We start from the raw sequence: 12,558 nt of genomic DNA, 5'->3' as shown, positions 1-12,558 counted from the left end.
AAAACTCCAGGCCTGTCAAGCAAGGACATATTTATCACAGATAGACAGTCTATACACTAGGCTTTGTGGAACAGATCCTATCCCACACATTGATCCCCATACCATGATTGTTTACAAACTTTTATGGGGTTGAAATTTAGGTAAGACGCGCATCGATCTCCACGATGCGAACCCTAATCTTTGCTATGTCTTCCATGCCACACCTGAATTGTTCTGTATAAATCTAGTTAAGATAACTAAGTTAACCAAAATCGGTACGCTTAATTTAAAATGTGAGACCTCATTTTTTACCTCTATGCCACACCTTTTTTGAAATCACTCAAAAAGAAAAAAAACCAGTGGCACGCTCAAATATTAAACCTTTTCTTCATCTTTCATTACTTAAGCATCAAAATAAGTTTAAATAGCTTTATATTTAGTTGCTTTGCTATTTAAAGATTTATTCACTATTTTATGAATCATACATGGAGTTTATAATTGACATGTAATTAAGATTACAAAATGTTGTGCTTAATGTAAGCTTTGCTGTGTAGGGAACACTAAACTTAAAATTGTATAGAGTGAATTGTGGATAGCCCTATGCTCATTTTCAAATTTCAAATACATATTTTTTTGTGTTGTTAATGAAGGTTACATGATTATTGATAATTGTTCAGAGTTAACGATCTTTGTAAGTAGGGAATGTCTGAGTGTTTGGACACAACACTAGTACCACCATGCTAGCAAATGAAATGTGCGATCATCCTAACTCTTTTCAAATTTAATGTTCGATATTGTGTTATCACAACTATTATGTGTTGAAGGCTAGACAAAGGGAAAGCTAAGGTCGACTCCATTATTAAGAACCCAAAAAACGCCCCAAATGGAAAAAGATCATATGCTTCTGCACTAGTAATTGCATCTCATGCACCTACACATCAATTTTTGCTACACTTGATAGATGAGTCAAAGGGTAAACAATGATTTAATACGCACAAATAATATAAAGACTACCCTTGATGAAATGATAGAAAAAGCGATCTTAGAATTATAATTTCCTTATGTACTCGGAAAGTTTCATACCAATGGGTTGGTTTTAATATTAAATATCCAAGGATAATGCAACCTTAATTTTGTAGCGAGTTATATGTAAATTGGGATCCTCACAACCACAACAATTTGGTGGTCACTAGATGCCAAAATAATTGATTTCCAAGCTGCAACACTGAATGTGCACTTGCACACTCCAATTTATGACCTCGCTCCATTGAAGGAGTAGTTATACATATGACCTCCATATCAGGATATCACCATATACTATATGGATTGTCATCCAAAGCTAGATGGTCCCATGACGAGATTATTAGAAAACACCAGATATCCCCTTTGATCATTTGAATAAAGAGGCCAGGGTGTGGCTCCATTAGTATGAACCTATCTCATTCCTCATACATACATGAAACATATCAATCAGTACATGGTATACCTAGCATATGCATTGATGATTGTTGAGATCATAAATTTGGGGACAATGTTGTGGTCTATAACCAAAAAAAGATATCGGTTATAGAAAGCCTTGAGATATAACTTTGGCATCTTGATGAGTTAGGCTTTGTTAAGCCTTATAATATAGAATATATTGACTACATACCGGTCTAAATTATGAAAGGAGTGTATGTCACAAAGTCCAATGAGTTTGACACTCATTATGGGCTTACACTCACACTTGTCAAGGTGAAATTCTTAAACTAATAGTTTTCATAATCATATATATTTAATAGCTATCCTATAACTAAGAGATGTTGTACACCCTCATAGAACCGTAGATGCAACAACATTACCCTTATCGAGTGAAATGCTTACTTCAACCAATATTTCATCGAGAGGACCTCTATTTTTTACTTCATCAATTTCGTTGAGTGGAATGTAGGTTTTTGTTGGGTAACATGTTCAATTAGTGTTCATAGGGATTTAAATGAATCTTGAGGATCCATTCGAGGACCTTGGAAATTTGTTCAAGATACTAATGTAGTCAGTTTTGTGGAGCTTGTCACACTATTGTTGGAGACATAAGTACCAATGAAAGTTGGTGACATCCGTAGCCTCTAATATTGTGGAACTTAGTTTTTATGGCATTGTCGCTACAGTGGAATATGTTCACTATTCAAGGCTCATAATCACTCTAGTGGAGGATGAGGAAATTGTTGGTTGATCAAATAATGCTATAAGAGTCAACGATTATTAGTCAGTATATAATTATACATGTTTAAGATTCAATAGCAAAGTATAAATATGTTCAAGCCAACCATAAAAATAGACATTTGCGAATAAAAACATAGTTCAAATTAGGGGGTGAAACAAATGTCAAATAACAAAAAGGGGGTTTTGGTTGTAACTATATACTACAACATCAGCGGGGTTTTGGTTGTAACTATATACTACAACATCAACAAATAACACTAATTAACAAGTAATAAGACGAGTTGTTGCGATGTGATTGGATTATAGGCTAATATAGACACGTTGATGATTGCAACTGTTAGTAAATAGCTGCAAATCAATGAATAATCTAGTCTTTAGTGGGGATAAACTTTCTCTCAAATAATTTACCCCGAATCAAGTTTGTTTCTCTCGAATACCAACAAACAACAATTAAGAACAACCTTCTTTTCTTCATTCTTTCAGTTGTGTTTTCCTTTTTCCTTTTTACCATCCAGCTTTGTTCCTCATCGAAATACCTAGAAATCAAGGGTTTTACATCAGTTATTGACATAAAATAAGCATTTGAGGACTCTAAATCTGTGCAAATAGTGCCCTAAATGAGTCCAAATCGTGGACTCATCAATACCTCCAACTTAAACTTCTGCTTGTCCTCAAGTTCTGCAGTTTAAAAAGGGATGTCTCAAACAGTGCTATACAAGACTCAATCATGAATGCACACAAAAAGACTCAACTTACTCATGCAAAGATCAGTTGTTCACTCAAAAACTCAAATTGTGACTCACTATTATCAAAGATTCTCAAGTTTACAATACTTGCTTCAATGGAAGTTCAAACTTAACAAAAGTGCTCAAATGCCCTCACACAAAGAATGATTCCTTACCCACACACAATGGTCAAACAATTTATAGCTCCAGAATCTCGATCAATACTCACACTCACAAAGATGAACACAATGCATGATTTCACCCATAGGTTTGCCCTTATTTTCCAATCAACACTTGTCTCAGCTCACTCAAGATTAAAAAAGTCTTTCCAAGGCTTGTAATAGGGATGAGTATAAAAGTAAGGTCATTTAGGCTCAGTGACTTTTATCCTCATGAAAATTGGTGTGAACAACACTTTTTTTCCTTTTCTTCATCATTCTCATTTATACTCATACGTCAACCCATTATTCACTTTCCATGGGATACCGGACACCCATTTTTTTGCACTTTCACAAACTTGATTTCAAACTTTTTTTTTGTATGGAGGGTTCCATTTTTATCAAAATCATGGGTCAAAGGGGACTTCTATTAACCTTTTGATTTACCTTCTCTTTTCACCACACCCCTAACTTAGGCTTTTGACCTAAGTTGGTTGTTCTAACAAACCACAAATTTTGAGGATTATGGGTAATGAATCAACGAAGGTCACAATTTCATCAAGTTTCTTTCAAGAAAAGAGGTAAGACTCAAAGGGTGTTCAAACAAGGATCATATAGGATAACAGAGATTTTCTTGCTAAGCACTAAACTCAAACACTAATAGGACTCCTAGAAAACTTTTCTATCTAAACTGTAAAACACGTCTACTTCATAATAACTAGGAGTTAAATTATTCAACTAAATAAAATACCAACAAACGTGAAACAGATAGTTCCTAAATAAAATAATACTTCTAACAATCCGTCCCTTAAACTGATAAGTCACATACATCAGTTTTGATTTTTTTCACAAGCAATAACCTCCCTCAATGAACAAACTCCCAGTAGCTTTCTCATCTTCACAACTGTTGCATAACTGAGGGACTTGGTCAAAATACCAGTAGTATGGTCTTAACTTTTGTAGTAGTCAACGTCGATGATCTTGTCCTTTGTGATATTTCTCGGGAAGTGAAATTTCACATCAATGTGTTTGCTCCTCCCGTATAACACTAGATTTCTGGAAAGCTTAATTGTTGAACCATCATCACCATAAATTAGAGTTGTCTTTTACGGAAGATACATAGTTCAGACATAATGTTACACACAGTTTCTGCCACAAATTTCGCTTCAATAATTGATAATGTAACAATTGTTTGTTTCTTGGAGCACCATGAAATAGACCATGAACCAAACATGAAAATATAACCGAATGTGCTTCTATATCATCTTTATTTCCATCATAATCACTATTTGTAAAGCCGATTAAATATGATTCTACTATTTTCTTGTATAAAATGCCAAAATCAATAGTACCTTGCAAATACCTGAGAATTCTTTTAGCAGCCATTAAGTGAGCTTTTCTTGGACTTTTTATGTACTTTATTATGCTACTTACAAATTACATTATATCATGTCTAATGATTGTTAAATACATCAAACTTCCCACAATCTTCTTGTAGAAAGTGTTGTCAATCCTTTTTCAAGTAGTATCCTTTTCAAGTTTCAGTCATGTCTCTGTTGGTGTGGTGCCAGAGTTGTAGTTTGTCATACTAAATCTCCATATTTTTTTTTGACATACTTCTTTTGAGAAATAAAAATTACACCATAATAGTGCTTCACTTCAATTCCCAGAAAGTAACGCATCAAGCTTAGATCCATCATTTTAAATTCACTCATCATCAATTTCTTAAAATTTTTAAGAAGTACATGATCATTCCCATTATAAAATAAATCATTTACATATAATCATACAATGACAAACTTTCCATTTTCAACTTTAGTATAAAGTGAATGCTCACAAGGGCATTTTGTCAAACCTGCCTTATTGAAATAAGCATCAATTTGATTATACCAAGCTTGTCGAGCTTGTTTAGGCATATAATGCCTTTTTTCAATTTGCAAAATTTATTTTTGCTACCATACTTAATGTAACTAGGGGTTGATCAACATATACTTGCTCTTGAAATTCTCCATGTAGGAAGGCTGATTTCACGTCCAATTTATAAATAAACCATTTGTTTCGGGCTTCCAATGCCACCATCAACCTTATGGTATCAAGTCTAACTATTGGATCAAAGACTTCACTGTAATCCACACCATACTCTTGGTTATATCCCTTGGCCACTAAGTGCGCAACTTCACCATTCTCATTGAGTTTAGTCTTATAAACCCATTTAACTCCAATAGTCCTTTGCCCTTTTGGTAGATCCGTAATGTCATGTCCCACCACTTCACAATTCAAATTTAGCACTGTAATAAGGGGAAGAATCTAGATTTGTGTGGAGGTTAGTGTAAAACTCTAGAATTCCCTAAATGTTCCTCCAGAATCCTCTAGAATGCCTTGGAATTCTCTATACTAGAAGAGAGTTCTAAAAGGAGTAATAGATATTTTCTAAGAAAGATTTAGAATTACCTAGAACTTGTAGATAACTCTAGAACATGGAGTATAGTGTTAATAAGTAGGAACTTGTAAATTAAATAATATCTACACTTAGGCCTTTAGGAAGTAGTATAAATAGAAGTTCCTCTCATTTATAAGGGATCTAAGCTTTAAGAAAGCAATCAAACAAGTTGTAAAATATTCTCCAAGTAAAACCAAGCCTTCTTCCAAATTCTTCTAAATCTCTCTAAGTCTTTCTATGCATTATCTTAGTAATCTTAAAGGCTTGCTTGAGCTTATAAGATCTTGCAAGAGTAGTTAGTAAGTTGTCAAGCACAGCACAAAGCATTAGCAAAAACTTTAAGTCGGTGAAAACGTGGTATCAGAACGAAGTTTTTACTAAGAGAATGGCTAACGAAGGAGCAGTAAATGCCGCTAGCCCTATCAACGTCAGGCTGGATGGTGGAAAGAAGAATCACAAGGGAAGGAGTCACCAAAAGGGTAATAATTAAGTACTGCTCGACCCCACACCAATTGAGGCACTAACATCTCATCCACCTTTTGACCACCAAAGCAAGTTACAATGAACTTGGTGAGGAGGCCATTGGTGTCACTGGCGAAAAGGAATGGGTCGCAAGGGTTGAAGTCACGAGGTACGTCGTGGAGATATTAGGTCGGCACATGAATGTGGATGACGATAAGTTCAAGACTGTTGAAGACTTCACTATTGAGGAGACCGAATACATTTGCAAGGAGTTGGAGGAGCGCCAGCAGGCTGAGTACAATATAAAAGAGTCCATCACTTCCTTTGAGTGTAGGCTCATGTAGGTGTTGAGCACGATTGAGATCATAAAGGCCGAGATGAAAGCACTCAAGGAGGGCGTGGAAGTTGGAGGATCATTTCGCTTGACCGAGATAGAGAGGCCAAGGTCGAGGTTCCAAAACCACCTATATTCATAGGCGTCCGTCATACATAGAGATGGAGAATTTTCTGTGGCATTTTAAGAATTAATTCAAGTCAAATAAAGTGAAGAGTGATGAGAGTAAGATCAACACTGCGGTGTTGTACCTCTCAGATATGGCCATGATGTAATGGAAGCGTAAATAGTCAAAAATAGGGAAGGGACTTTGCACCATCAACACTTAGGAGCAGTTCTATGTGGAGTTCAAGAAGACATTTTTCTCTAACAACGTCATCTACGAGTCGAACCACAAGTTTAGGGAGCTGAAGTAGACGGGCAACATACGCGCATAAGTGAAGGAGTATACTACCCTCACGCTTCAGATTCACAACCTCGCGGATAAGAATATGTTGTTAGTAAGTAAAAGATAAAACATATGTTATAAATACAATAAAATTTTTACTCCCCATAACTATCCAATTTGGCCAAACGTTTAGATCTTGATAATATAATTCTTAGAAGTAACAGAAATTTGGAGAAGACAAATAACGCATAGTCGCAACTTTATGAAGAAACACAATAAAATGGCTGCTAACTGATTAAGAATATTTGTCCCCTATTTGTAATAATCCTAAATTGATTCTAAGATAGTTATGAAAAAAAGAAAGAAGTAGAATTAAAATTTCAAAGTTTCTTAGAACATAGAAAATAGATAACAAGTGGTTTCTCATCTTTCCATACAACGATTTGAACCTCTTTGATTCATAGTTAAATGTTTTCAAGCATCTAAACAAGTTATTATATGCTTGGAATTTGATATTGGCCATTTGGGGAACCAATCACCAAGCGAAGAATATAGTAAAAAGTATTATAAATTAGGATATATAACTAATAATTTATGATATTTTAAAAACATACAAATTTCGATCTAACTGTTAAAATTTTATCGATGCCACATAAAATAAGATAGAGAAATTAACATGTATAAGTTGAAGTCGAAATAAAAGGTACCGTAAATTCCAATAATTAGTAACTTGAAATATTTAAAAACATATAAAAAATGGTTGACTCTTGAAATTGTATTAGTGCCACATAAATTGGGACAAAGAGAGTAATATATCTTATTTAAAAATTATGTAAAAAGTATTATCAATCACAGTAATTTGTAACTTAAATTTAAAAGACAAAAATTTGACCAATTCTCGAAATTTTATCAGTGCTACACAAATTGTGAAAGAAGAAGTAACATATATTGTTTGAAAAGTTCATGAAAAATACTTATTGTAAAATCATAGTAATTACTAACTTAAAATATTCAAAAGACCTGTAAACGTTCAGTTGACTTTCAAAATTTCATGAATGTCACATAAATTGAGATAGAGAAAGTAATATGTTTTGTTTAATAATGACGTGAAAAATAATATAAATTACAATGATTAACAATTTAAATTTTTTAAAAATATCTGAAAAGTTCGGTTGGACTCTCAAAATTCTATCAATGCTACATGTATTGGGACAAAGTAGGCAACATATATTATTTAATAATTACGTACAACTGTACAAAATACTATAAACCACAATAATTAATAATTTAAAATATCTAAAAATTATGTTAAATTTAATTTAATTTTGAAATTTTATCCGTATCATATAATTTTAGGTACAACCAATTTTCCACGGGTGGATGAATGATTTGAACGACCCACTTCAAAATCATTGATTTTGTTCTCTTGTTTGGCGCTCTTTCTTTTTCCCTCTCTATTTCATCATTAGATGCTATATCCCTCAAATATCTCATCTAATCTAAGTTTATTATTAATAACATATTAGGACATGTATTTGCACGATACAAGGATAATATTAAGAAAATGAATAACAAGAAAATATTATACGTAACAAACGTGTATGTCATCTATTTTGTAGCACACGCATTGCGCGTGTGGACACATACAAAATATAAACAATATTTTAAAGTTATTGCCCTTTTCAAAATTAATGATCATCATAATTAGAGATTTCTACCTTAACAAAAGTAAATTTGAACTTATAATGTCTTGTTTTATTTTATCGATTAAATATAAATAGAGAAGCTTTTGCTGGCTATTCTTCGAAGTTTTTAAATTTTAATTTTCGTATTTGTCAAAACAATTGAAATAGAAAAGCTTTCGCTGACATTCATTTATAGTAATGATTAGACTTTATTCAATCGTCAACTCAAGATTAAGTAGGAAGATGTTGTCAATATAATAATGTAAAATTGGGAAGAGTAGGATAGCGCGAGGTTTAGTTCAAACAATAATTATCATTGATTTACTTAAAAATATATGTGGTATAAGTAAAGTAAAAATGATTAAGTTTCGAAAAATCAATTAATCTTATGATTTAAGAAAAATCGACCTTCCAAATTGACAGAGTCACCACTTTTAGTAAAATCAAGAAAAACTTAAAAATATTTTTCAAAAGATTTTAAAACAGATAAAGATCAATTGAAAAGGGTTCAAAGTTCAAATGTAAATTTCGAGAAGGTGTTTGGCCCTCGCAATGCCTGCTAACTCGCGGTTGATCGGCGATTTGACTAAATGACCTTTCTAGAATAATTTTCAAATATTTATCTAAACAAAACAAATTTAATTCTTTTACTATTTTTTACTACTACTTCATTTTTACTTAGTTATTTAAAATGGAAATGAACTAAAGGGAGAAATTATTAAAGAGAAATAAGTTAAAGTAATGACAAGGTTATAAACACACACACAGATATATATATTTAGTATCTAAAAAATGGCTATCTTTCGGGATTAACTAAATTAGAATAAAAAATCAAATAATATGTTAGTGGCTATAATAATTATTAATGAATAAGGAGCAGGGATAGAAGCATCAATTTTGGGCCTTTTAGCCCATTTTTTGCTGCTGTAATTTTTGGGCCTTTAGGCCTATTTTCCTTCAAAAATATTCTGTGTATATACTTTATGTATACTCTGGTATATAGGCCGTACACGACCCCTCTTTGGACCTTCTACGCCTGCATTTTCGTTGAAAATTATATCCTTTATTTAATTCCAGCGTTTTTACATTTCTTGAACATGTATGTCGTATATTAAGACTGTATATCAGTGTATACATATGGTATATCCATCTGTTTTGAGCCTCAGCATCCTCCTTTTCTGGGTCCTTGTCAGCTTAGATGATTTCTGTTATACTAGACTTTCTCCTACAGCCTCCTTCTCAGGCTGATAAAACTAGCTTAATTAGTATGAGTTAGTTATCAATTAGTTAGTTAGTTAGTTAGTACTATTCATCTTTCAAGTAGTTAGTTATAGTTGGTTACAGTTAGTTAGTATTTACATGTTTTGCATTTTTTGTTGATTTGTTAATCTGTTAAGTTCTCATTGATGTGTATATATACACATCCAATACACTGATTAAGATCAGACGATTCCAAACTAAAAGGCACCTTCTTCTTCTTCCTTTCGTCCTACTACCAGGAACTCAACCTCCATTAATGGAGGAATGAGATACTTTCCAGCTTACATTGCTGGTTTCATCATGGTATCAGAGCAAGGTTTCTCACACTAGATCTCCTGATCTAATTGTTGATCGATTCATTGATCTTCTTTATTCAAGTTGATCCTTTGATCTATTTTCTCTTCTCTTCTCTTCTCTTCTTTGTTTTTTTTTGTTTGGTTGGTTACTTGTTGCTGATTCATAAACTCTCCATTTGCTGATATCAATCCATTATCCATGGGTGATATTTCAACTAACGTGAATGCTAGTAACTCCTTAAAACGACCAGACTTCAATAGCCCTTTCTACCTACATCCATCTGAAAATGCTGCTTCTACCTTGCTTCCTGTAGTGTTTGATGGAACTAGTTACAGATCATGGAGACGAGCAGTTCTTAGAGCATATGTTAAGAATAAAACTGGATTCATCAATGGCAAGATTGTCAAACCAAGCTTTATAGATCCAGCATTCATGCAGTGGGAGAGATGTGATGATATGGTGACATCTTGGATCCTAAATTCCCTCTCCCCAGAGCTGCGAGATAGCCTACAATATGTTAACAATGCTAAGGAATTATGGGAGGAATTGGAACATAGATATGATCAGACTAATGAATGCAAACTATATCAATTGCGGAAGGAAATAAATGACTTGTTGCAAGGTACTTTAGATATTACTGGTTACTATACTAAAATGAAGAAATTATGGGAGGAAATGAGTGCAATTGATGTCAATTCACAGTGTAGTTGTGTGTGTAATTGTGGAGGAAATGTAAAATTGTATAAGGATGAGCAGGATAGAAGACTTATACACTTCTTAATGAGATGTATACTGCTGTGCGAGGGAACATCCTCATTATGTCTACTTTGCCTACAATGGCACATGAATTTGCTATACTGTCACAAGAAAAGAGGCAGAGAGAAATGAAGCCTCTAAATCATATGGCCTTGGAGTCCACTTCACTTAATGCTTCTATGTTATCTCAAAATAATGCAACAAACTCTAGTAGAGGAAGCACAAGTAGGGGAAATGGAAGCTACAACAACACTGGCAACTTCACCAATAACAATACTGGCAATTTCAACAACACTAATACCTATAAGGGAAACTCTAATGCTGGTAATAGATCAAATATGTTTTGTGAATATTGCAAACGAACTGGACATGTCAAAGATGGGTGATACAAACTTCATGGTTATCCAACCAACACAAGAAATCCAAGAGGAAGAGGCAAAGGATCTGCAGCAAATGTACATACCTCTGAAGGTGATGGGAACAAGTGTGAAGAAAATTTTGAACAGGGAAAACAAATGCCAGTGAATCTGTCAAAGAGTCAATATGAACAATTACTCAATTTACTTGGAAATCTGCATGTTGGAAATGAATCTGAATATTCAAACAATGTGTCAAGTGGAGCTGCAAGCCTAACATGTATACTTTCTTGCCATTATTCTATCAGTAAGATAGGTGATATGTCATGTAAATGTGAGAAATTGATTGCTGGCTCTTGGATCATTGATTCAGGGGCATCTCACCGTATGACCTACACAAAACACAATCTCACAAACCTTAAGCCTCTACCTTATCCCTTCTTAATCACCATACCAAATGGATACAAGGTTAAAGTGACTGAAATTGGTGATGTGTGTTTGAAGTCAACATTAATTCTGTATAAAGTATTGTACATACCTAGCTTCAAGTTCAACTTAATATCAGTTTATTGTTTAGCTAATCAACTTAGAGGGATGGTTAGTTTTAACAGTAATTCTTGTTTACTGCAGGGCCCTTCTCCGAAGAGCCCTCTGGCACTTGGTAAGGCAAGGAATGGTTTGTATCTCTTTTGTTCAAAGTGTCACATTCCATCTGTAAATGATGATACTGTTTCTCATCAGAACTGTCAATCTGTTTCTCTTCTTAGCTACTGTAAAACACCATCACCACCTAGTACAATACACTCTCATATAATCAATAAAAAAGCCTGTTCCACTGATCAGGTTTCTAATTCAGCTGCTCATTTTTCCTTCAGTCAAGACAATGAATTCTTATTGCATGCTAGATTAGGACATGTACCTTTTGTGAAAATGAAAAACATATCTACCATTCCTTTAAAGTTTTCTAACAAACAACCTTTCACTTGCACAATTTGTCCAATGGCTAGACAAACTAGAATGCCATTTCCAGAAAGTGTTACTACAACTAGTTCAATATTTGAGTTGTTGAATGTTGATTAATGGGGACCTTTTAATGTACCAACACATGATGGATATCACTACTTCTTGACTATGGTAGATGATTACAGTAGAGCTACTTGGACACAACTTATTAGGTGTAAAAGTAATGCTCTTCATACTATAAAAGCCTCCATATCCTTAATAGAAAATCAATTTTACACCAGATTGAAAACTATCATGTCTGATAATGGCTTAGAATTCTATAGTACTGAAGCAACATGTTTCTTTCAAGAAAAAGGCATAATACACCAGAAATCTTGTCCTTACACACCACAACAAAATGGGGTAGTAGAAAGGAAACACAAGTACCTTCTTGAGACAGCAAGGGCACTGTTATTTTAATAAAAAATACCTATGAGGTATTGGGAGAGTGTGTGCTAACTGCCACTTATTTGATTAATAGATTACCTACTAAACTACTTCAAGGGAAATCTCC

At 33.7% G+C, this 12,558-nt stretch overlaps 1 protein-coding gene across 1 annotated transcript; it reads left to right on the top strand.

Moving 5' to 3' along the window:
- Positions 1–10,128: 10,128 nt before the first annotated feature.
- LOC104647991 (uncharacterized) lies at positions 10,129–11,072 on the top strand. Its single transcript, XM_010323989.1, has 2 exons — positions 10,129–10,633; positions 10,735–11,072. The coding sequence occupies exons 1-2, from the start codon at positions 10,129–10,131 to the stop codon at positions 11,070–11,072; spliced, it is 843 nt and encodes a 280-aa protein (XP_010322291.1).
- The last annotated feature ends 1,486 nt before the right edge of the window (positions 11,073–12,558 follow it).

The sequence above is a fragment of the Solanum lycopersicum genome, chromosome 6, assembly GCF_036512215.1.
Source record: "Solanum lycopersicum chromosome 6, SLM_r2.1".
Taxonomy (NCBI): Eukaryota; Viridiplantae; Streptophyta; class Magnoliopsida; order Solanales; family Solanaceae; genus Solanum; species Solanum lycopersicum.
The sequence above is the reverse complement of the archived record's forward strand: the minus strand, read 5'-3'. Positions and strand labels throughout refer to the sequence as shown.